The sequence below is a fragment of the Melopsittacus undulatus genome, chromosome 6, assembly GCF_012275295.1.
Source record: "Melopsittacus undulatus isolate bMelUnd1 chromosome 6, bMelUnd1.mat.Z, whole genome shotgun sequence".
In the NCBI taxonomy this organism is placed as follows: domain Eukaryota; kingdom Metazoa; phylum Chordata; class Aves; order Psittaciformes; family Psittaculidae; genus Melopsittacus; species Melopsittacus undulatus.
Genome location: NC_047532.1, coordinates 24,160,035 through 24,186,724, shown reverse-complemented (window position 1 = coordinate 24,186,724; position 26,690 = coordinate 24,160,035). Strand labels below are relative to the sequence as shown.

Sequence of the window (26,690 nt, the reverse complement as noted above, 5' to 3'; positions counted from 1 at the left end):
AGGTTATAGGGTGATTTCCCAGTTTGATATCTGTCGTGCCTCATTGTTATGGGCCTGACTGACAACTGTTTGACCTTATCTTTGCCTATGGACTGGCTTTCTGGCCTGATCTTGGATCTGCATCACTGTGGTACTGCCTTTTCATAGGGATTCTTGGTTAGGTCTGTCATCTCCAGGTTTGTCTTGAGCACTTTGCTTCGGTGTGGTGGGGCTAGTCCCTGGGGTTGTGGATCTCTGCTGATGCATGTTGTTCTAGCAAGTAGCCCTGTTCTTGCTTCCTCCTTGACATGGTGCATCTTTGTAATATAAATCTGAACTCTTAAAGGTTCAGAAGACCCATACTGCTGCCCATACCCCAGATCCAGTGAGTGCTTCCACTCCGCGGCTTCTATGTTTTGTACTTCTTCCATGCAGAGATAACCCACCTAAATAGGTACCGATCCTGCATTTCTTTGTGCTGTATAGCACAAATTGAGATTTATTAAGATTTATTCTATGTTGCAAAAGAGGCTACTATAATTCTATGCTTACCCATTCCTATAAGTGCAAAAAAATTCCTTATCCCCGCTACAGTTAACTTCCACTTTCTCTCTCCACAAATGTTGTGCCATTTCTATCACTCTTAAGTCCTCTGCTCTGAGGACCACTTGAGCTGCCCAGTTTGAATGGTGAGCAATGATGTGTGCTGACTTCAAGTTGCCTACCTTGCCAGGCTAGTAGGCATGACTTTGCATAATGCACCCTGGTGCATCTTGCAGTAACTATATTATGGAGACTTTTCTACTGCTAATGAAATTTCTGTATCTTACTGCCCTGGAGAAGTCAGTACTGATTCTGATGACATCTCATTTAGCTGGTTTCTCACAAACACCAGTGAAATTACTGTGTATATGGAGATATTTTGACCCTTCTTCAGTGTACCTGATGGTACAGATACATCTATCATGCTTTTATAAGTAAACCCAATTCTATTATGTTCTTATATTTGGGGGGCGGGGGGGTGGGGAGCATACATAATAGAAAAAAATCTCAAAGGATTCTACAGTCCTGTTGTCCTTAAAAGTGTCAACACTGCCAAATAAGTGTACAGTTGTATAAAAGAAAAATGCTTTCTAGAGCAACCCAAAACCTGTTACCCATGCAGCTGAAAACTGTTTTGAGGTACAGTGGTAGGCCCAAATAAGGAGGGTCTTGTATCACCTAGTATTTTTGAGAATTGTATGTAGAAACAGTGAGGAACTAACATATTTCAGTGTTTTAGTGGTGTGTATTAATGAAATCCAAACTTCAGATTAATAGTCTGCATATAGTTCTGTTCTATTTCAGCTCTTCAATAGTCCTTTTTGCATGAAAAATGTTGTATTTTTGTGGTACGAAGTTCTATGTAGTTTAGCTAAGGTAAAGACTTGTACCTACAATTAAAATTTTGGAAATGGTTTTGCTAGTTAATTTGACTGTGGGAATGCTCTGCAGAACACAAATTCTGAAGATACTGCATGAAGATTATTTTAAACTATATTAAGAAAAATCACAAGGCTATAAATTAATACATCTTGTAAGACACTGACATTTAATCTACTGAGCATATGAATGGTATCTGGTAGAACTTGTGCACTTCATTCTGCCAGAGACTTCAGAGGTCATGTTCCAAGCAGTGTACAAATATTGAAGTAAATTTAGACGAATGCTGAAAATAGATTTTTCTGAACCTTGTACATAGATCACTATCTTGTGTGGCTTCTGATGATGTACTCACCTGATATACAAGCTTATTGCTGACATGACATTGAACCAATGCCATTGGAATAAATTTGAATCTGTATCTATTGCCTTAATGGAGATGCGTAGTATTTACCTCATAGGAATGTTGTCATTCTTGTGCAGTATTTTCAAGTGAATTAAAGCTTTGCGAACGGCAAAGGTATACTAGCCTATCTAAACAAACTGTAATATTCTGTGCAAAATCATTTAATTCTTTCCCTTCCACCCCAATTTTAAATTAACAAAGCATTTAGACCCTAATAATGAAAATTAGTGCAAACTTTTCTCTGTTGATTGAATCAAAAGATTTAGAGCTTCTTTAGCTCATAAAGCTTAGATACCAATTATCTTTAAGAATGGTTATGGTGGTAGTAATACAATATAACGCACAATGGTTGTTACACTGCAATACATCAAATTAATGAACTGATCACTTCAGACTTTTTTCAATAAACCTATATGAAACCATTCTCAGTTACACCTGGTAAGGCATGGATTAAATGGATATGGAGACTAATGAACTAAGAGTATGATTTTGCTGGGCAGAAATCTCTCTCATTCCCACTTTGCAGTGATTCCTGACCATATTGTTTAAATAATGGTTTGATTTCTCTGTCCACCTGTGAAGGAGGAGCAGCCCTCCCTCTGCTTGAGCCTTCAGTCCAGCAATAGCATAACTAGCCTTTACTTGCCCTAAATGACAGAATCTTACCCCACTCTGTATTTATGAAAACCGGTTTTATTTCCTGAATGCCCACATTAACTTAGTTGGCCAGCAGGTATAAATTTACCCTTTCCTTCATCTTATGTCTCATTTGATCTTACAGCCTTCATGCAATGAAAATAATATATTTTTTTTACTGGCTTGATAAATGTTCAACAGAAAAACACCTCTCAAACTGCTGAGGTTCTTGGACTCCCTTTTTCTTAAATGGGGCAAACAGCAGATGGGAACTTGAAGATATTATTTGAAGAAAAACCTCCAAGCTTTGATTACTAAACAGATCAAGGTACTCTGAAATAATACTTTGTGTGGTTAAAAATAGGAGTGCTTGTATCTTAAAGCTGTTCAAAAATATGCCTGAAAGGGGCCCCATTAGGCTTGATTGTCATTGATTGTGTTCTATGGATACCCTTGGTTTTATGGTATCTACTTGCATCAGTACTGAATCTCACCCAGAGCGTGTTTGGAGTGATGACTATAAAAAGTTATTGTATATGAACTGCTATGTTATGTCAATATTGTACTGTTACAGCTTGTAAATTCCCAGTGATCTGTATAATCAAGGATGTTTACAGTGGTAATGAACTCAATTGAGAGCATGTTTGCTGATTTATAAAAAAAAAAAAAATAACAAGCCATCTTTGCTGGGCATTTGATTTCCAGGAGATAATCCCAGACAGTGCTCTGAAGATTAGAGAGATAAGAAGCTGTGACAGGCTGGCAGTATCTGCCTGAAACCCCATCCCCTATCAGCAGGTGCTGATGTTGCTGGGAAGCTGTTGCACAGATTTTGCTAACGCATTGAGCAGATGGCTTATAAAAGAAATGGGTGTTGCTTTCTGAAGCAAAAAATACTACGGGCCGAGAAGTCTTGTAGCAAGAATCCTGGGGGAATATAAAGGAAGAGAACTTGAACTGAACCTTGTTTCTTTATTGGTAATGTTTTCTAGTCAGGCACTAGGAAATGGTTGGTTCTTGACAGCACAGACTATGTTTGGACATAGTTTTATAGCAAGTGGCAAAATGCACCTGTTCAGAGAAGCATAATTAACTACTTAGTAAATATATTCCAAGATTGAATGTCATGCAAACAAGAGAGAAAACACTTGGAATAGCAAAGTTTCCTATTATATAGCTAAATGCTGGCTTTATTCCAAAGCTTTTGAAAGTCGTGTTTGTTACTTTTAATGTTTAAAAACTTAATCTTTGTGATATTCCTCAGCAATAACAGTTGCATGATGACATAACCTGTTTCAACAGGAGAAGCAAAATGCAACTTCAAGTTTTCTGGACCACATCAGACCATGCATCCTACTGCAGCTCTGTAAGTTGAATGAACAGGATAAATAAGTTTGCATTTCAAAGCCTGTATTATGACTTTGTTTAAAGACCAATATTCTTGAGAAAATTTAATTATCCTTTTTCTATTTTGAAGAAGTTATTAGCTTTGAGATGGATTACATATGTGCAGCATGACAATGCTTATAATTATTCAGGGAATATATTACTAATAACAGGTGAAATAGGAACTGTGCTCAAATAACCAACTTTTCTTTGAAGGGTAGTATTGATCAGATTGTCCCCACTGTTCTTTTACTATAACAATTAAAAGTTGTAAAGGTACCCAGGATCCCTGGATGGAAAAGCAAGAAAAAACATAAGAAAATTCATAGAAATAAGTAGATTTCACAGAAAGCATTTTTTTTGTTTTCTGTTTTGCCTATATTTGTTTGAGAAATTCATATGATCTTCATGTCATAAAAGGTATTTTTGATAGTTCTATTGACAGTAATTATCTACTCACATCTGTTCTCAAGTGAATCCATGTTCAATGTTTAAACTAGCTCAATATTTAAAACAACTCTAATACTCCTAATCAAGCATCTGCAGATTTAATACCCTGTTTTGGTTTCTTACTAAATTTTGTTAGCTCTAATGTTTCAACATGGAGGCACCCTACTTTCAGAGTGGTTCAGAATGCAGATCGCATTAAAAAAAGAGTAAATCTGATCCATTTCTGGGAAACAACAACTAAAAGCACATTCTGGAAGGGATTGATGCCTCTCAGGAATGGAGAGGAGAAAAAGCATTTATGCTGCCAGGCTCTGGGCTTTGCTGGGAGGCTGTGTCCTAGGCTGTGACTTCCCAGCTGAGACTGGCACCCAGCTGTACCAGCTATCCTTTGGGAAGGGGAAGTGTTAGCTGGAGGTTGGAGAGTGTTAGAAAAAGCCTCCTGGGAGCAGAGCAGGGCATGGTCTTTTTGCCATGGCTCCAGGTTTGCCTGCAAACTATAAAGCTGGCTACAAACTCTCATTTGTGATTTGCTGCTCTTCCCACTAATAACATAATAATAAACAGCATAATTTGCTCAGAAGAGAGATGCACCTCAGACTCTGGGGTGTAGAGGTGTGGGCTGCTGTGTGGGATAAGGACATAGCACTGAAAGTAGGCAGGATCTGCTCTAGGACTGAAGCAAGCTTTGACCTGGAGATAACATGCCATGCATGTAAACCTTGTAAATGCTTTCATCTGCAGTCAGTGGCAGTATTCCAAATGACTAACGGAAAGAAAATCAAACCTTTCCTTACAAGCATCCTGTAACACAGCTTTCTCAAAGCTGTGAGGAAAATGAAGAATGCTCACATGGGGTCAAGCTTAGATCCCAGTGTCTCTTGTTTAGCATGGAATTTCTAGCATTAAAACCTAGGTCTGTTCATGGAAATACTTATCTACACAAACTAGCATGTGGCTTTCCATAACAAAAGGTTACTTAAGTTTTGAGTGGTAAATAAATTATAATTTCTGTGTATCAGTAAGAAATATAATATAAGCTGTAATCAAACCTCATAAAATATATCTGTAAAAATAAATTCTTGAATGTTATAAGCTATAAATCCATTCCACACATGAGGAAACAGTCTGAAATCTCTCCAGAATTGCCTAAAGGATTTTTCATGTGGCTTTCTGTCCTTAACAATCATTCTGGTACTTGCAAGAAGCCCACAATCTGTTCCTATTAAAGTATTAGCTTACTTTGCAAGATGTTAAAAGTAGAATAAGAAACATAATGCTGATAAAATTTTCAAGTTACTTCACATCATTTAACAAAGAAAGTATCTTTTTGATATGTTCTGACCAAGAAAAATAAAACTTTAAACTTGCTGAGTGTATTTATTTCTAGCTACCTCAAAAAGGCAGTTACACAGGATCTCATGGAAGGCTTATTTTGGTCATGAGATTGTGTAGAAAAAGTTAGGCTGAAATTGATTTTAAAGGTATGTAGTAATGAAGAATATGTGGTGTAAGACTGTAATAATACAGATAGTTAATTTTCATAAACCACAAAAAACTCCCAAGCATTAGCAGTAAGTCAATAAATGATTGCTGCTAGTTCCACAGCAAGCATACGGCAGCCTAAATTCAGTGTCATAGTGATTTCCACTGTATTGCATAATCTATTGTGATAAAAATTTTAGTTGGGCTTTTGTTATTTTCAGAAAAGATAGTGATGCTTTTTCTCCAAGGTTTTAATTATTTTGATAAAATAATATAAAAAACCCACTAAAAACAACATAAAAAAATCTTCATTTGACAAACATTTTCCCATTTTTTAATCTTTAATGCATTTGTCCCATTAGGTCATTTGCTAGGAGGCAAAGTATTTCAGGAAAAGACTGACGTGGCTCTTCCAGAGTGGCAAACAGCAGCTATGCATACCGGGGCAAACGCTGGTTACAAGTCCACGCGGGAAGAAGGAAAAAACGGCCTGAAAACGTGGATAAAGCAGCACAGGCCCACAGGTGACGGCAGGACGTGCCAGGGCCGTCCCCGTCCCCAAACGGCTGGCAGCTCCCGGACCGCCTTCCTGCAGGCACCGCTGCTGCCACCGCCGAGGCCCCGCACGCCTTAGCGGTGCCTGCTCGGTGCTCCAGCTCGTGGCCGGGGCCGGCGGGGAGTGCCTGAGCCGCGCTCCTGCCCGCTCACAGCAGCAACCGCAAGGTCTGAAGGCGCCTCCCGTCAGCCGGAGCCCAGCCCCGAAGTCCCCTCGCCCGGCGGCGGGGGGAGCTCTGCTCGCAGCCCGGACCCAGAGCGGTTGCTAGGTCCTCGGCTCGCATCCTGGAGCATAGAGGCAGCGCGGGCCGCTTCCACCGCGAGCGGCGGCGGGGGAGACCGGTGGCTCGGGAAGGCTGGCCACCCCTCTTGGCGCCGCCCGCCCCGCGGTCACCGCCCTCCTCTCCTCAGGCGCTCTCCTCGCACGTACCTCTGGGGGAGGGTTCGCCCTCGCCGACCCGCCTGGCCTGCCACCGGCGGTGCCCCCTCTCGGGGAATGGTTGCTCCCAGCTCCCCGCCGTAACGTCCCGCTCCTCCTCCCGCCGGTGCCCGGCTCGGATGCTGCCGACGGGGAGAGCCCCGCCGCGCCGTCCGTGAGGCGCAGCACGCTACCGGCGGGGCCCCGCGGCACCCCTGCGTCGCCTGGGAGGACTGGAGCGCCGACAGGTAACGGTTGATGGGGATCGATGGGGCGCTCGCCCCCGCGCTTCGCCTCACCCGCAGCTTCTCGGCCCGCCGTCTTCGGCTGCCGTCCGCGGGGAGAGCCGGCGGAGCGGCTGCCCGCCGTGATTCAGCATCGCCGCCCGTAAAGGAGGTGCTGCAGGGAAGGGTAGGGCTGCCCTGCCCTGCTCAGCCTGGGGGCTGCGGGAGCCGGGAAGCGGGCAGGGCGGGCGGGGGTTGCCGTGCCGAAGAGCGGTCTGTCCTCGGCTGGGGGGCGATGCTCTGGGGTGGGAGCACCCCACTGCTGCTCGGGTGCTCGGCTAAGCGCTGTCTGCGGAGCCGGCCCCGGCCCTGCGCCGGGGTGTCCTGCCTACAGCGGGCAGCCCTCGTGTCGGGAGGGGAGGGTAACTGCGAGCGTGCCGCAGTGTGAGGCGTAAGGAGCCGTTTCGAGTTTAAAGGTATTAATGTACCCTAACACCTTCCCCTTTGCTCCCCCCCAGTTTTGCGGGTGAAGTCCATCATCTGTGCAGGTCGTTTCGCATGTACGGCTAGGTCTCTTCTGAGCCAGTTAAGGTTAAAACGAGATCGTCTGTTGGCAGTGGTACCCAGGGGAGGCTAAAATGTAGAGCAAGTTAAATCCCCGGAGATGCAAGTCAGGTATCTTCCCGTGCTTTCTGTGCTTAGTTGAAAACTCGTGGTCTGTGGAATCTTTTGAATTTCTGCTGTTGAAACCACACATAATTGTAAGCAAAAGGGAAAAGCAATGGATGCTGGAATTTGAAGTACTGCTGAACTCTATGACATAAACTGATGGAAGGTCCCAAATAGTGATTGCTTTTGTGCCTTTCATACCTATTTTCAGTTTCAGTACCAAAAGCAGACTTTATTCCTTAAAAACCCCTAAACTACCCAAGTACTGACCCTCTTAATTCTTTCCTGCCTGAATTCCTCATTAATTTTATGTGCCAGAGTGTAAGTACCTATCTAAATAACACTTAGAGAAATCCTGCCAGTTGTTTTCACAATTGAAAGACTAGAAGCACTTTTCTGTGTGGGTATTGGTTATCCCTCACAAATTCCACGGAGTATCTCAAAAGGTACAGTCAGTGGGCATCAGCAGAAGCTTTTGTCCGTGTTTTAAGTACTAGGGTATAGTTTTTAGTAGAGACAGGTTATGTGTCAGTGCTACTTTGAACGGAAACTGACAAAAGCAGTTTTTATGCCAGTGAGTAAGCAAGTAAAAAAGAGTGAAAGGGTAAAGAAAAGGTAAAAACCCCCTCTTACATGGTGAGTAAATATAATCTCTATACTGACATATGGAAGTATAATTTGAAGCCAAATTTTCTGAAGAAAAATGTTACAAAGTTTCAGCGAATTACATGAGCTATTTCGTTTTTTTTGTTTTTTTTTTTTTTTTTTTTTTTTTTAGAAAACCACTTCTTTCTATAGTTCTGATGGATGGATACATTCTGCATACATCCAAAGGGAGCTGCCCACCGGTTTGGGAGCGTTAGAAGAGTCAAGGAGATCAAGCCTGTCAGCAGTTATTAGGTAATTATTCCAGTAATCTAGCAATCATTTTAGTAATCTGAGGCTCAGGTTTGCAATCAAATCAGGGTTTGTTCCCACGCTCTTCCAAAGCCGACAGTGTTAAATTAGCAGTGTAGATTATGCTGTGGACAGGTCTGAAGGTCTGGGAAATGAATTAGTCAACAAGCAGTTAGACACTAAACCATCTTGCAATCTTGTCTATAGTTAGGATCCTTTTTTTCTAAGATCTATATGCTGCTGTATGTTGATAATGAAAGCCATAAATATATTTTTGAAGGTGAAATGTGGCAGAGTAATGCTGATTGCTGATTGTGCTTGCTCTAAATTGTCAGCATCATGAAAGACTGAAGTATGATTTCTTGATTTGAATCTCCATCTGTGGATATGTGTTATAAGTTTAAAAAATCTAAGATACATATGGCAAATGAGTCATTTCTTGAATTTCCTGAATTTCCACATCTTCTAATGTTCTGGGGGTTTTTATTTTATTTTTTTTCCCTGCTATGTTTTAATGTGGTAATAAAGAGTATTTTTGCTTTTAATAGATACTTGCAGATATCTCATACAAATTGAGGGCACAGTTTAAAAATGGAAATCCTTAGAAATCCAAGAAAATTTATATGAGAAAATTTAGAGTGTTATTACTGCCTTGGAGTGTCGTGACTTTTGGCCAATCCTAAATCATAAAGACACTGAATTGTACAGACAGGCTTTGTATCAGTCCCTGAAGAAAAAGATGAATGCTTGTCAGTCTTTTGCTTTGTGGTGAGGTATTTCCATCATCTGGAGCTGACACAGTGACTCTCTAATGAGAGGGGGGAGGGAATAGTTGTATTTTCCTAAAAGAGGGCTAGAGTTTGTAGGAAGATAGTGGGAGTTCCTTTTATTTTGAAGGGTATATATAAACTGTCAGAGTTAAGAAAATTGATTGTAAATACCACAGTATACATTGGAGGATATTAGTTGGATTTTGTTTTTCCCCTGTGAGCTTTAGATTGTTTAGCCTTAGATTCTCTTATTTTCTACAGGCCCAGGAAGTTAATTGGTGCTGTGTGACTTCTGGCAGTAGGATTCAAATGGCCCTTATTAAACACAAGGAAGCTTTTTAGAGCTCCATTAATGCTTATCTAAAACCAGAATGGTACTTTGCAACTACTCCTTTCACAGACATTACAAGCTTCCTCTAAAGTTTACTGGAACCAATGAACGTTTCAAACATTAATATTTAAAATACTAATGTATTTTAATTTCATAATGGAATTCGTTGATGCCTACTACACTGATGGCTAAGAAAATAATCTGTAATTGAGAATGGATATGGGATTAAAAACATTGTCAATCTCTAAATCAGTTGGGTATTAGAACAAATCCTGTTTCACAGTAGCACCCATCTTGGAGCCAGAAGCTCTTCCAGACCAGGAGGTTCCATAGTGCCTCGGTCTATTGGATTCTCTTCTTCCTGGTGGTAGATGTGGGAAACTACAGGTTCTGCAGAGGTTTGAGTCTTAGCTTTTTGCTTGTTCCCAATGTTCTTTCTAGCTTTCTCTCAAATGTTCATACAGCTGTACAAACTAGTTTTGAAATACTACTTCAGTAATTTATACTCATTTATGAGTGTTTTTGCTCTTGCCTTGAATTTCATAGGCCAGGAAACAAGCTCTAACATTACAGAATAAATTTTTGGCTTTGTGTCTTAAAGGACTAAACAAAGCAGGCATCGTGGTTCTTGTCTTCAATATCAGTTTTAATCAGAACACAGGATCTCCAAAATGAGGACCTATGTGTACAGTTATCATGTTTCTTCTCCCAGTGTTAAAAATAGAAGTTCAAATAGTTTTGAATGTTAAAAAATAGGTATTCACTTCAAAAATACCTTTGCCTCAGAGGCAATATTTAGGGAATATAATCACATGGGATTTTTTAATAAGCATTTTTTTTGGGGACACAAAACCAGTGCTGCTTTACGGAAAGCCTGAATTAACAATAATAATGAAAGAAATACAAAAAGAAACAACATTATGATTTAGGACTCATTTTTCACTTTCCTTTTTGTGGAGTGAGAGGCATGCCATTTCCCACTTATGCTTGTATTTGGTTTTGGAAGGATTCCAGATTGATGTATAATATGCACCACTGCTCAAATGCACCTTAGATGGCTACATTACTGTTAATTGATAGAAAAAAGTTACTGCCTAAAAGGATGAAAGTGCTTGACACAGCAGTTCAGAAGCCCCTTCTGGCCAGCGGGAGAAAAGGAGCACTAACAGTCATTCTGAAGAAGAAATAAAGAAAGACTAAATCTGCTTTTCATATATAATAAATGCCACAGAAAGAATTGAGTGGGGCGTGGGCTTCACAGTTAGGTACAGCAATGTGTTGACAAGTTTATTTTCATCCTTGCTTAGTAGCAAAATGCTAAATATATTCTTCTTTGGTTACATTAAAGTATGTTTCCTTCCAACTTTGTCCTTGGGTTGACATGTGTTTGTTTTATTTTTAGCGCTTGAAAACCGGCACAGTACTACCCCTATAGGGTGCAGTGGAAGTACTGGAGTATAGCATGAAAAAATGAAATCAGATGCTTAATACTGAATTCATGCAGGCGAAGAGGCACAGATCTAGATAGAATTTCTGAGCACAAAAAAGAGTGGACTGACAGGACAGAAGACTGTGAGATTTAATGGGGAAATTGCTTGCACTGAATGGACTTTCCTTGAGAAATATGGAATAGAGCTGTGTGATAGAAGTCTGCATTTTCTTTGGTTTTGTGGGTGGTTGTTGTGTTCAGTGTTCTGTAAACTTGAAATGTCTGTGAATTTGTTACATTGTTTTATCCTTTCAAGCTTATCTTGGTATGGGGGGTGGCAGAAATGTGCTAAAACACTTCATATGAATTATTGATGGAATTGATCTGAGGGATGTGCAATTTATTCACTCAGGAAAAAAAAACCACCCTCTTTTATGGCATTTTATTTCATGTGGCTTTTTAAAGGGATATAATATTATCCTAACTTCTTTATGTCAACTTGGAGTCTTTAAAAGACTATAAATTACTAGTGAGCATTAAGTTGAATAAAAGAATTTTTTGCTTAAAAATGAACAAGAGTGATGTGAGAACTGACTTTGGTACATTTTGTACCATTTAAAATATGGAAAATAGAAGCATTTACTGAAAAGAATGTTTCTGGGGATGGAAAGGATAGTTCCAGTAAGTAAAATGAAGAGTGACTGCGTGATGAGATAGACCCAGAGTGGCATCCACAAGTGAAGAAATAAAAGTAAAGGAACAGTGCAGAGTTAGTTTGAAATTCTGGACACCAGCTTAGAATGATGCAGTTAATGACCCCAAGCAATTGCTTAAAAAAGTTTATTAGTTTCCTCTGTTGCCTCTAGATATGAAAAGGGAAGACATTGTGGCCTTTCCACCAAAAGCAACACTCTGGAATGCAAACATATATAAGAAGCAAGCCTTTGATTTTCTGAGAAAATGAAATAAAATTTGTATGAAATGAAAATAAAGATAAATTTTTGTCAGTGGGTGTTTGGCAATGTCTGAGGCAGATAGTCAACATACCATTTAGTTCACTGATGACTAAAAAAGAAGTAACTGTCAGTTATGGGACATGCATGCAGAATCCTGTTCCAGCTGTTTGAGTACAATAGATTAATGGTGCAGTTGAGGCTGACACTCTGCAACAGCTGGATGTAAGAAAATTGGAACTGAGAGTGTATGAGGAGCCATGGGGAAAAGTCGTCTGTGGGAAGAGACTTCAGGATAGATGTCCATGTTTCACTCCCAGTTCTGTGCTTCCACAGGCAACTGTGTCTCAGTTGGTTGCACTGAATTTTCTTCTCTAATGCCCACTCTATTTCAAAGTCCTTAAATTAACATTTTCTCCAATTTTGGAAGATGTACCTGTCTGATCATGGAGTAAAGGCGTTCATCTTTGGTGTTTTTTTATTGTTTGTTATTTAAGTAGTGCAAGTCATGCTGAGCAACTTGGGATTCACCTTACCAGGGTTTATACATCTAAATTCTAGAAACCTGCAGCAGACTACGGTGATTATATGTAGGCTGTCTGTGAAGGCAGTGCAGAGAAACTAGCTCAAAAATCTGAATTTTAGGGGTCTACATTTGTACAGATGAATCCATTGTTTTGTCTTTATATTCGAGGAATAAATGTGCTTGCAATGTCATCTGTGGGATTTCATTGTACTAATTTGTGTGAAAGGGAGAACCATACTTCGTATGAACTGGGGAAAATGGCAACAAACTCTTGATAGAATTTTCAGAACCTTAGTTCTTTGTGCTTATGATACAAACATGCACATTTGTTTGATTTTCTGTTTCATTTGAACGGGTAAGCAAGAGAGACATTATCTGTGGTTCAGAGAAATCATCTACTCTTACAATCCATAAACTGTGAGGAAGTAAGGAAATGACCTTTAAATATATTTTAGTCTTTGCACATTGAGCTCCCACCTTCATTCTACCTGTATATGATTCTAGGATTGCGCTACAGTTAATAGGACTACAAAAGGTTTATGTGAATATATCCTTCTCCATATTACTAGAATCTGGCTCTCCACAATACTTTGTAGAACAGGTGTGACAGTAGTGGTGTAGTTGGTCTAACCTGGGAATGCAGTGGACCTGACTGCTATAATACTGATATAATGGAGTGCAGTTGATTTGTCCAGAGTTTTCTTCTTTGTTGTTCTCGCTCCCTTTCTTTTTTTCTGTGAGGAGAAATAACCCATTTGAACAAAATAATTTTCAAAATCTTTTATTATCTGATGGAATTCATGATCTATAGTCCAGCCTTATTAAAATGGTCTGAGCTGTCAGGTCAGCCCAATCTTTTCTGCACAAGGATGAAAAATAGTATGACAAAGAAAAGTCATGTGAGATGATGTCAGAAAAAAAATCTCCTTGATGTAAATTGGCCAAATTTATGAGATGTGAATGGCTTCAGAATACTACAGAAATTGTTATCCCAGGAAAGGGAGGCATGTTTCCCTATCACTTCACTTAAGATTTGATTTGGTTTAAAGATTGCTTTATAAGGTTGTAATGCTGGTCTCACTGAAAACAAAAAGGGTTGATTTGTAAGCCTCAATCCCAGTGGTCCAATGCTGGAAGGGAATCCTAACCAGTCTTCTTATAGCAAATTTTGAACTATTCATCTTCTTTAGTTTACTTCTCTGCTGCTATTTGATGTAATTGTGGTCTTGACCTCTTAGTTCTACATTTGAAGAAATCAGTGTTCTGGTTACAGTACCTCATGTCTGTGGTATAACTCCTTCCCAGTCACTGAGTCATTTTCTGTTTTTAGATTTTACTTCTCTTCAGCTTATTGTTATGACTAAATCCTACTGACTTTCTTCCCGCGGCTCTTGTCACACTCCGAGTAAAGTGGGAAATAATGCATTCTTTTCTTATAATATATATCATGCTTTTCTCTTTTCAACAAAAGCACAGGGAAAAAATACCTAGAAAGGGTTAAGAAAGAGATCTAAACCAAGCAAGGGATAGGCTAAATGAGAAGGAGATGCTCCTGCAGCATGTCTTACCCTGGTGTACCACCACTGCATGAAACTGTATCAGCTGTCAATTACTGATAGAAAAAATTGTTTCCAGAGGGCTGACTCTTAAGACAGTTTCAGCAATGCAACACTAATGGTAAGTGATTCCATTTTGCTCCTTCTACTGCAAAATTATTTTAAATCTGTTTCCATGCCAGTGGGAGGTCTTGGTATGACTGTTTATTCTGCAGTATGTAATCTTGTCAGTTAAATCCATGATAAATAAACATTTTGCACTCTTATCAGTAATTTGTATGCAGAAGAATTTGGTGTATCATTCTGCCACATGCTGCTGCTAAGCGTGTGTTTGGTTTGTATGTTTGCTTTTTCGTGTGTTGTGTCCGTCGTTCCCCTCCCCCCCCAAGTTGTTCTCTGTTGCAGACTATGTTATTTGAAACACATTACCTTCAGTTTGAATGCTTATGCATTCTGCCCACCACATGTATTTTGGAATGAGTTCTTTTTTCTTACTCTTTTTCTCTGTCTTTATGCTCTTTCTCATCCATCCTTGAGCTCACAATTTATCTTATAATGGATAGGTTCAGGAGCATCTTCTGAATGCAGTAAATCTTGATCCATTAGCCAGGAAAAAGAAAACCAACCCAACTTCTGAAGAACAGCATTAACCCTTTTCTGTAGCATTATATCTATATATTACCTGCACAGTAATCCCTGTTTCTGAACCTGTGAATCCTACATGAGCTATGAAATATGAAGCACTGCCTCTAGACAGCCAGGCAGTTCTGAAAGTGATAACTTGAAGCTTGTAATATTTGTCAAGAAAGAGAGAAATTAAGAGGCAACTCAATTATTTTTAGTTATAATCTCTAGTGTGATGAGAGTTTGATTTAAATGGACTGTAGTTTGGACCTGGATGAGATGTCGCTTGGTCTTGTTCCCGAATGAGTCTGTCTTCATTATATCCCTGAATTGTGCCACCAGCAGGGCTGTTCTGGAACTGAAACGCTTTAAGACAAAGTCCACGAAAGTCAATAGAAATGTCTATATTTACCTCTCTGGACTACAGAGAAGATCCTGTTACACATGGATTGATCTCATTTACATTATTGACTTGAAATAAATTTTGTGCTTTGTGAATATTTCTTCTGAATGATGGAACTGGGATATTTCTTGGAGAAAAGCTCTTTCTTCCTTTGAGCAATCAAAAGAGCATAAAATTTGGGAAGAATTTTCATATTTGTGAAGTAACATGCAGACTCCTGGATCAATAGTCAACTATGAATCCCAGTTTATTCTCTTTTTCTTTCTCTTTTGAATATCAGTGGTCTTCTTCATTCTTATTTGTACTAATACTTTGCATTAAACATTTACTGAAAGATTTATTCTTCTGGTTATTAGGTGTGTTGTAACTTTTTGATACTTTTGCATTTAAAAATGCATTTGACTCAGGTCGGTGCATTTTTAACTTAGCCAGGGTTATCATGTAAATATAACACTCCCTGGCTACAAAAAAATTCTTCTGTATTATGAAGGGTGTGATATATTTGAGTCAAAACCACAAAACAATAAACATTGTAATTTTCAGCCTAAGATGATATGATTATTAAAAAGAGTGTGTGGATCAGTTCTCAGTCATGTTTTATTTTGGGGGGTGGTGGCATTTGTTGCTATAATCAGAAATTAACGTGTTTCTTTCTTTTGAACATTTGAAAATCAGTTAACTTTACAGCCATATACATGCTGGCTGCATAACTTTATGCCCTTCTGCTTTATTAAGAATACACATTTAAAAAGTATAAAATTAAAGCAATGAAAAACCAAATAGAGCCCTGCTCAATGAACTGAATATACCTGCTCTGGCTTCTGGCTGGGGACTTTTATTTCAGTACATTTCTTAAGTGTAGCTCTTAACTAACACACAACGACTTTTTTTAAAAACCAAAACAAAACGAACACAAACACACAGTCCAAAGCCAATTGCCTTTAAGTGTTGCTTTCTGGGAGTTGATCAAGATGGATGGGGACAGAACTGACTGTGATATTGTTCCAAACTTGGAACTGTGCTGCTGCTGTGATTAAAGTTATGAAGGCAAATAGACATGCTTAGGGAAGTTATCTCCTCAGATGTTGGAGTTATTTTAAACTGCATTAAAGCTACGATGCCATTGTCAGTATGGTCTCTGTAGCTCAGAGGCAATGTAGGATTACTCAGTAAATGAACTGTTCAATAGTATGGGCTTGCATCAGTAATGCTGTACCCATCATTCAGAAGGTACATTATCCTGATCCTATGAGTTCAAGCGTATCCTTGAAAATTCTCATGCTTTGTTCTAAGCAAAAATTAAAGCTAGTGTGTCTAAAGTCTGATGCATATAAGCTTTTTTTGTTTGGTATTCAAAGTATTCCATTTGGAGTCATGTTATTTTTCTAGACTTTCTGACTACATGCTTTATTTCTATACAGGTGAGCAGTTATATGCACAAAATATTCCAGTAGTAGGATACTGGAGTCTCAGCTCATTACTGATGAGGGTAGTGACTCCATTTAGATCCCCTGCAATGGATAAAAATAGCGTGACATAGAGGGGCTGGAACCAGTCCAGCCTTTTAAAGGATTTTTTATAAATCAGGTCAGTTCCAGTTAAAGAAGCTTTGAGGACTCACATCCTTTTGAAACTGCTGATATTCTCCTGTTTTCATTTGAAAAATAGTTTTCAAGTCAGTGGTACTCCACTGAGCCCCAAATACTAAGTTGTGGGGAGGAAAGCATGTTTTTACTGAAATGTCTGGTAGCTGCTGGAGTTTCTGGCTGGCTTTATCAGCTCTTTGTAAAATATTAGTAGTACTGAGTGTTGGTTGCAGTAGTCTTGGTTAGCTAAGGCCAGCTGTGAATATTTCTGACTGTCATTTATTCTTTACAGAGTAGAAGTAAATTGCACAGTCATTAAAATATGAGGTCTACCAACCCTCATATAAGCCTATCAGTTGAGCTGAGCAATTTGATCCATAGTTGGAAGTGTCAGTATAATAGGATAAACAATTCAGTGATCATGTAAGAGCACCTTTCTTGTACTTTTGTGGTCAAGAAGGTTTTGAATAGATGTTTCTTGTGACTATACTTGGTAGGTTATTCAAGGCCTGATTTTTGTTTAATGTTTGCACATCAGGTGCTGAAACTGCGGGCTGATGTCTGCCAATTTGTATTTCAGGCTGCTGTGGGAGTGTCATCCTTGTTGCTAAACTAGGAAAGACTGTTATGTGGCAGCATGTGAATTAGGATGATGTAATCCTCAATCAGAGTCCTCGTGGGCTGTGTGGTGACTGCAGTCCATGTCTAGAGATGCTGAAATAGATCTACGTATTGTAGGCCTGTAAAATATAAGATGGAATGGAGCAGACTTCATGTGGGTCGAAGGTGTAGCTCTTGCAAAACGCAGAGATCTGTAGAAATTTTTTTAACTATATTCGTATTCTTGTGTCCCTGAACTTGAAGCTGTTTTCATACCAAGCCAATGCCATCAACTTGAAGCAAGGAGGGGGTAATTTGATGTTTGAGGGTAACCTTCTAAAGACACCCTATTTTTAATGTGCTTTTTTTTTGGCTTTTTTTTGTGTGTGTGTGTAGTTTTTTTTTCCTTCCCCAAGGTCCTTGGCAAATCTTCCCCTAAGGGCTGTTTATAATATCATGAATCATTGCAAGTATATCAGCTTCACGGAACGATTAGTGCTTTTTCTGTTATACTAGGACTACTATGCTGATACATGTCCAGTCTTGTAGATCTCTAAGATCTCTAGCTGTTGCTAGAGAAATAGGTATTTTGAGAAGTGAATGATAGAAAGAAATAGTTTAATTCCAGCAGTGATTAGTGTATGCTGTGCACAACTTAAAACACCCTGTGATACGTGTTGGTGGACATGCTTGTAATGAAGAGCATGGACAGCACACTTCGCAATGTCAAAAGCAGAGCAGACATGTTCTTACAGGTGCCACAACTCAGTTCCTCTCGTAACTCTCCCTTGTTTACCTTTCCCCCTACCAAATCCACACTGTTAATGTCACACTTCAATATTGCTGTTACACATATAATTATTATGGCATGTTATCAATGAAGTTTCTCTCATTAGCAGCCATGGCTGCCTCACCACAAAGAGCTTTGCCTCTCAGTGTGCGGCAGTTGGGCAGTCAGCATGGCTTCCTGCACTCATGGTCCTCAAGCTAAATCAAACAGGGGTCCTTCAGCTGTTTGTTTTAAAGGGAGTGCTTCATTTGAAGTGACAGGGGCCCAGCCTTCCTGTGGGTGGTAGGTATCATGTCACTCAGCTGTCACTTGAAGAGCTGATGGGGCCAATGCACTCTAACATAGTGAATGTTTCTAGGCTGAAAATGTCAGATCACTCCAGTGCTATCTTAAATGCAGGTGGAATGGTTGTTGGGGTTGCTGAGGTAGGTAGAAATGGGTTTTCATTCAGCAGTGTTCAGTCGAACTTACAGTGATCAGGGTCTGGTAATACTTTCTGTTCTAGAGTTAGTGAAATGCTGTCTTGCTGACAGACACATGGTGCTATCAATACTTACTGAAGTGGTGAACAGTAGTATGAGACCTATGCATTGTCTATGCCTATTGCTGAGAATAGAGCATTAAAGTAGATACTTCTTTAGCAGTGTTTGATGCAGATACATGTTTTCTGAAATTAATATTTTACTGTGTAAAAACATGGTTACACTTTGAGTTGTTTGGGCTATTTTGTCAATATTTTTCCTTCCAACTGTGAATGTAAAAAAAATGTTTATTAAAAAGTTCCCTGTATTTTATTTATGAATTATTGATTTGTAAATCACACAGGTTTTTTGTTTTGCCAATTAATATATTTCCTCTGTTTTACTGGACAATAAAAAGGTTCAAGCATTGTCCTTTTTATTGTAGTCTAATTCTGTCTCACTTTCTTTGATGGCCCTCTTTCAACATTCAGAACATAGCTATGAAACTATAGTACTCAATTTGCTAACAGTCTAAAATATGTTATCACATTAGAAAGGGCTTTTGAAGGGTGAGAATGAGCCAACAGATAGTCACGTTGTGTGCTCTGCTATGAAAGACACGTTGAAGGTCATTTTTTAAGGAGAAAATCAATCTTTAGCTTTGAAAGCTTTGACATTGATTTAAATTTGGCCAAGAATTTGCAGTTGTGGAAAATAGATGAATGCAGAAAGAAGCAATATTGTATCAAGACAACACTGAAATGAAACAAATTGCTTCTGTGCCCAGAGTATGAAATGATTAATTCCTGTGAAACTCCTTATGTTGTGACACTTCCATCACCTTAACGGCTTCTAATACCTTTCCTGTTTTCTGAATCAGGGATATATACTTACCATTTCATAGTAACTTCTGTGTTCTCCTGGAAGAGATGCAGGTTCTCAACTGTGATGCAGACTCTGTTTTGCATTGTGTTTTGCAGGTAGAGTGGAAGGGTCAGGATAGTTTATGCTTTCAGTATTACAAAATAGGTTTTGTAAAATTATGTTTATTGTATAAGCTGTGTTGCAGAAGGCTAACACTGATTCTAGGGCCTTTACTGACTGGGATCTTGAATAGGAAATGGCAGTTGTATGGTTCAATTCTTGCTAAAGTAACTGTAAGTTATGAATTCAGAGGTAGTGTGCTGATACCGTAGCTTGGTTTGGTTGTTTTGGTAGTTTGTTTGGTAGCTCAGAGAAATTTTGAAAGTTTTAGAAATGGTGGCCATATGAATGATCTACTTCAGAGAACTGTTTAACAGAACTGCGTGATTCAAAAAAGCGTTGTATAAATCATGCTGTTTGTATTCTTGTGTAGCTTGTAGCAAGCTTGTCCGCTTAGCAAATCAAGCCTCTGAGAACTCATTACATTCGCTTTATCTAAGAACTGCTGAATAGACATCTCATCTGATGGTGAGAGCAAAGGGTGTTGAAATTAATAGATTTCATTTGAATTCAGAATATTTTGAACTGAACCCTAATGCGTACGCATTTTTAAGCCATCTGACAGACAGCCTTTAAAAAACAAGCTTATCACTTTGACACATTGAGCCTCAAAATGAGGATTGTTTTTTGTAGTTAGAATTTCTCTGTAGGAGTGAGAACTTGTACCAAATTGTTAAAATAAAACTGCTTGGCTATGTTTGCTTGTAGCAGGAACACATCAATGCCCGTTTTGTCAAGACATTAAAAAAAGAATGTGAAACAGTGTAAGACTTTTAATTCTTCAGCTCTATTGCTGTGAATTGTTATTACTTTGCAATTTGAGGTGGTACTGAAGAAGGCATTTTTCTCTATTATAATTTTTGTTGACATCTTAATCTTATTCTGAATCTGTATTTTATAGCTTAATCCCAGACCAACAGAGATTACAGTTTGTATAACTGTAAAAAATAACAGACCCCTGACTACTGTGTATCCAGACTTTCACACTCTTAAGACCTAAGGGAGCAAAAACTTAAATAGGTTAGATTGAACGCAACAGAACTCAGATGTTCGCTAGGGCAATGCTCTGAAGGCTATTTTCACTCTGCTCCTTTTCATGCTTCTGTGAATTTTTTGTTACTTTAGTTTTCCAGCTAACTTGGTAGTGGGGATTACAGTGCTGTGATGCTGTCCTCCTGTTTTATGGACATCAGCCAAGTTCTGTAACTCTATCTTCAGTGTGTCTCCATTTCAGAGTGAAAGCTCCTTATGTCAGGAGCTTTGTGGATTTCTTCCCAGCTACTGTGTGTTTCCAGAGAATTTTGACAGCACTGAGTAAATTGCACTAATGGGCTCAGAGGAGAGCTGTCTGCTGTTTTTAAAATCTATCCTAAAATATTCCACTCTTGGTGAGTGATCACTTACTGTGCACAAAGAATGCAGCAAATGAAAAAGAAACCATCTAGTTTTTGTAGCGTTTCACCGACATAAATAGGAAAACACTTAAGAAATGTTAGTTGTCCATGTCATACGTGCCATGACATTGGATCATGAATTCTGGCATGTAAAGTTAAGCACATGCATAGCTCATGGTCACCAGTAGCATCACAACAGCTATACCAAAGAAAGAAAACATTTTGAAAACACTGCTTTGAGTGATATACAGTGTTGTCTCTTGCTTTGGAAACGAAACATTTTGATAGTAGGTGATGTACATTTCTTAATTCTATTAGATTAAATCTCTTTTAAATATGCATATGCAATCTGGTCTCTTTTTAAGGTACATGGTAATGGTTTCATAGTTACTGTATGATCCAAGTTAGCTTGAAGAATCTCATTGATTTGAGTGTTCTTTGGAATAGGTTCTTAAATTGCATCCCTTTATTTTAAGCTTGAATTTGACTCCCCCGGCTCTATTTTGATCTGATTGATTCAACCTTTTTCTCTGGGATGTTTACTCTTTGGGGGACACACACACACGATTGTCTGATGGCAGGCAATTCCTACTTAGATGTTAAGAACCAACCTTCTCAGCTTCACAGTGCATCAGGAAGTACAGTGAAGGATTATAAAATGCAGAGGTCACTTGTGATCTGTATGGAGCAAGTAATATAGAAGGATTTGTTAAAAAATACTTCTGTATAATATAGGCCAGGAGAATATTTTTGAGGCAATATACTGGAACAGCAAAAAATACTCTTAATTTTTAAATTTTTACAACATGGATCATTCCATTAACTGTGAAACCTCTGTTCTCTGCTCTTCATTCAGGCACCTTTGTACCCTGCACACTCTTTTCTCTTAGATGGACTCAAGCATCTGCTTTGGTCCCTGTCTGCGTACAGCACTTCCCCCTCCAGCAAGAGAGGGAAGTGCCTTTTGCTGTCCTTGGAGCAACAAAGCCCCTTTTTTTTCTTCTTTGTGTTCTTTTTTTAGGACAGGACTGTGTGCAGTGTATCTCTTTTGCTGGCTCTCTCACACCTTTGCCAGGCAACAGTAAAGATAACATCTCATCTTTTTTTTCACCTGTAGAACACTTTGAATAAAAGTGCTTGTTTGTATAAGAATGTGCTAACCTGATGAAAGTGCATTTGTTTCTCCTTGACAAGTCTTTCTCCATTTATAGTTTAACCATTTTTTTGTTCAGCCACCCTGGAGTCAGTGTGGGTGAGCAACAAACTTTCACCAATTCCTATTTATCATGATTTCAGGAGGGAAATGGTATATACAGCAGAATCTGTGATCCTTTTTTTTTTTTGTGTTAGTGTGAATTCAGAGATTCCCAATAGCTGACTTGCCACAGTTAAGCAAGTTCTGTCAGTCCCAATTTGGAAATAGAATACTTTCTTCCATGTTTTTAAAAGCCATCCTTTTGAGACAGGTCTTTCAGGTGGGTCACTAGAAAGATATGCATCTACACTGTTGTAGCTGAATGCAGGTTATAGGTTTTGCTTACTTTATAAGTAAAAGCCATCATTGTATGATCTGGTGAGTCCTGCAATAAGCTTTGCCCTGTGACTGAAAATTCTGAGGAGATGGCAGAGGCTGCCCACAAAGCAGCAATGATAACAAAGCAAGATGTGAGCTAGAAAAAGGTGCCTGGGGAGGACCTGGGTCAGAGAATGAAGTAATTCTAGGATGATTTCTGCTATATAGAAGTCAAAAAGAGGAAAGATGTGTGGGAGCTCCTGGCTGTCGTGCCCCATGGCATTGCAGCTGTATGTCAATACTCTGTCAGTGTGCAATCCTCTCCTTCCAGCTCCCTCCTCCCTTCAGCAACAGCCATTAATTTATTGCTCTTGGAGATGTATTCCTGTCTATCCCAGGTGACCCATTCCCCCAGTTAGAGAACTGCTTCTCTAAAGTGTAGTCTGAAGAACAGTTGCAAATTACTTGTGAGGATTTCAGCTTCCTCAGTAGACTGGTCTTAGGTTTTCTTGCTGCACAATTGCAGCTTCTCATAGCACTGCACTGGGGACATAAAGAGCATGGAGGTCTAAGCAGGAGAAAGTCTGCTGCTCCTATGGCTTAGCCTGCAACTCACAGCTAGAGCTCTGGGTAATGTGTTTCCCCAGAGGAGATGCTGTACCTCTTGTCTGTCACTTGACATGGTGGGAAGGAAAGCTGTGACTGCATTTTCATTGCAGTTACTTTGCCTTTTGGAAAGAAGATATTTCCAGTAGGAACAAAGGAAAGGACTGCATCCTATGTAAAATATTTTGGAAAACTGCTAATTTAGAACTGCTGGTGTTTTCGTATTCAGTGAAATGGTTGGTTGGAGGTGGGTGACGTAAGTGAAGCACTGGTAAAGCAATTTTGAATTATTGTATACAAGCTTAAGGCAAAATACAGTTTACTGGTATAAGTGCTTGTGAGAAGTTAAAATCCTGGAGTAAGCATGAATACAGAGTACAGTTGTAATCCCTTTTGTCTTTGAAGACTTCAGTTTAGACTATTAGACTTTTATTTGACAATTATTACAGCATGTGTCTTTGAAACAAGCTTTAACATCATGAGAGGAGTGCATGCTTCTGCTGGCATGATAAAAATCATGTCATCCATAATCTTGTCAAGAAAAGAGTTACTTCAATAAACAGTTTGCAGAGATTTTCATGAAAGTCCAGTTACTTTGTTTTTCATATGGCCAAATTACTAATTGCCCTTATAATACTTTAAAGGTGACCATAAATCTTTGCTGTCAATTAATGTATTTGTGCTAAAAAGTTGACTAGTTGAAAGTCATGGACCTTGAGTATTGGTGCTTTCTATTTAAACCCTAAAGAGTATTCTTCTCAAAAGAGTAGAAGAGTTTCTGTGTAAAGAAAAACAGTAATACAACAATGTAGTGCAGTTTGGAGCTTTTTGGTCCACCTTCAGAATGCGTTATGGTAGCTTTGGGCAGGTATTTTTTTCTGTGATTATAAGCTGAATGAAAACTCTGAGCTGCTTGTTTTTTATTGCCACATCATGGCTTGTAAATAATGCTGTATTAAAAAGGGATGGCATTTCTCTCAAGGAAATACCAGTTGTCTTCATATTCTTCCAAATTTGTTTAAAGTTTTTAGCCAGTACAAGCAAGAGAGGAACAACTGCTAGTCGTTGTATGTCCATAGAAGTCCTTAATTAGGTAACAGATGTACTTCAGTATTATTCCCAGGAACTAAACAAGTCTTGTACTCTGGTGGTATTCTTAGCTTGAGAAGCAGATAACATGCAGTATTCAGTGAGTCCCTGTGCCCAGCACGCCTTTTCCTTCACATTGGTTTTAAGGAGGATAAATGCTTTGCTTTCCCATCTCTGTGTTTAATTTTAGTAGGCCAGTGTGCAAGGGGACTTCAGGCCACCTTCTCAGATGATGGCATCTGAAACATTAAAAATTTAAAAATGACCAGCCAGTTTAAGTTCAGTCTGAGACAATTTTTCTTAGCCAGTTCTGGTTCAGCAAAGTGTGTTGTAAGTAGGTATGGCTGGGTGTTACCGCCATGGTGTGGAACGTTGTGTATAAAACATCTCCTGTTCTTACCTGCTGGATAAGAACACAGCGTTAAGTTTTCATTTGTGGCACTCCAGTAAATGGGTATGAGGGATATTTATGGTTGTCTCATTACAAAGTCAAATTTGGTCCCTTGTACAGTAAGGACCGTCATAAACAACCATACCTGTTCTTTTTATCCTTTTGTATTAATGGACTGATAAAGGTAAGCTTCTGTCTTCAAAGGAGGTAGGATCTTGCAAATGCAGGTGTCTGCTTTTGTATTTTCTTACTTAGAGGGTGGCTTGTCTACAACAGAATTGTATCTGTCTCTCCCTGACATGTCTGTACACACACACAAACATCCAAATGAAAAATGAGGATTTATAAGTAATTTTGGTAATTTTGCTAATGCACATCTTGTCCAGTTTTATTGCCAAGTATGTTCACATCATGTCATGTGTGACTTTGACTTTACTGTAATTTTCTGCTATTTATAGCAGAAAAAATTCCTTGTGCTTTATCTAAAGCTATTTTAAATAAGTTTTGCAAACAGATCTGATCTAATCTGTAAACTAATCTAAAGCTAGCATAAGGAACTTTAGCCACACATATAATTGCGGAAAAGAAATGAAAGCATTTAAAAATCAATAACTTATATTGTATATGTTTCAAAAACTTGTTGATTTGTTAGAGGCAGCCTGCCAAAGACATTTGTTTCCTCGCAGACTTTGTTATAACAGTGCAGCATGCCTGAAGTCATGTAGCCCTGTGTTTAGAAGCATTTAGTTCCTGACTTTTTTTTTCCCTCTGATATTTTAGCCCGTTGTTCTTATATGCTTAAGCTGGACCTAAGTAACTTTTTAATGTGGGATTTTCACATGTAGTAGTGTATTCATAAAGAAAAAGAAATGGGATTTTGCATCAGTGTAGACACAAAAAAATAGCATTTTATGCTATTACTCATTTAAGAAACTGGCAGTTTAGATACTTGCCAACTCAGGGTGACTTTGAAATTATATCTGTTGTGTCATGGAGTGGTCATGAAACTGCAGCCATGTGCTACCATGTGATTATTGGCTAACTGCTTTAAAAATGTTGAAAAATGAAAAAGTGGAACAAGATTATTAAGTTGAATTCAGCTATTTGCTATTTGGTACCTGAAAACACACAGTACAGTGTGTCTGATTTTAAATTTTTAATTAAAATATAATTTAAAATTGCCATAAATCCAATGAGCTTTATAAAGATAAAAGTTTGCAGTATTGATGGAATTCAGTGTTACCTATTTTCATGCCCAAAATCTCCCATACACAAAGGAAAATAAGAAAATAAGGTAATGTAATATCATTTAAAAATTAATACTACAAAACCATTTTTCTTAGAAAAAGCCCAATTGAACTGTAGTGAAAAAGGTTTTATATGAGTGGAACTTGATCAGTCTTTTAAAAGAAACATTCCTTGTGACTTGTTATTAAAAGCATTTCCATAGTTACTTTCCAGCTGTTTATATTTTTTTTAGGATTTCTCTATAACAAAGTTTCTAAATTTTTTTTTTTTTTCCCACACAGATATCTATGCATTCCAGAACTAATATTTGCTACTACTGGAGACTGAAATGGTATGACCGGAGCTTTATATAATTCAGCTTTTTTAGCTTCATCATTTTCTGAGAAGTTGAGACAGAGTTTTGGGTTCTACTTCTACACTACTCTAGGTTATAATGCCATCCTTGCCTAATGAGAGAGGTATGCTAGTCCTGGATTTTTAATATTATTTGTTAATTATTCAGTATGCTTGTGCCTCTAAGTTGTAACAAATTGAATGTATTTTTAGTTGAGATACAAAGATGTTAACAGTTACAGCATTATTTTTCAGATAACCATAGAACTGCTCCTCTGGCTTTGACTTCGGGACTACCCTATCAAAGCACAATTAAAAGAAAAGTCAGAAAGAAGAAGAATGGAGTCATCACTGCCAATGTTGCTGGCACAAAATATGAAATTGGTAGGAAGCTATGTGTTTTGTTTTCCTCCGAACAGTAATAACCATTGATTAGCTAATGGGGGTGGATTAATGGACTTTGCATCAAGCTGACAGTGAGACATTTCCAAAAGATTTTCTTTTCTAAGAAACCTTTGCTCTTTTTTGTAACGTTGAATTGATAGCTTTGAACACTGCAGCTATTGCTCCCCGTTTTTT

General features: G+C 38.7%; 1 protein-coding gene across 1 annotated transcript in view; it reads left to right on the top strand.

Annotated features, from left to right (window-relative positions):
* Positions 1-6,837: 6,837 nt before the first annotated feature.
* TTLL7 (tubulin tyrosine ligase like 7) overlaps positions 6,838-26,690 on the top strand; it is a 69,663-nt gene continuing 49,810 nt past the window's right edge. The window contains exons 1-4 of the mRNA XM_034064091.1: positions 6,838-6,982; positions 8,406-8,527; positions 26,060-26,236; positions 26,367-26,495. Of these exons, the coding sequence (XP_033919982.1) occupies positions 26,212-26,236; positions 26,367-26,495 (154 nt within the window). The 5' untranslated portion in view covers positions 6,838-6,982; positions 8,406-8,527; positions 26,060-26,211. The remainder of the gene's footprint in view (positions 6,983-8,405; positions 8,528-26,059; positions 26,237-26,366; positions 26,496-26,690) is intronic.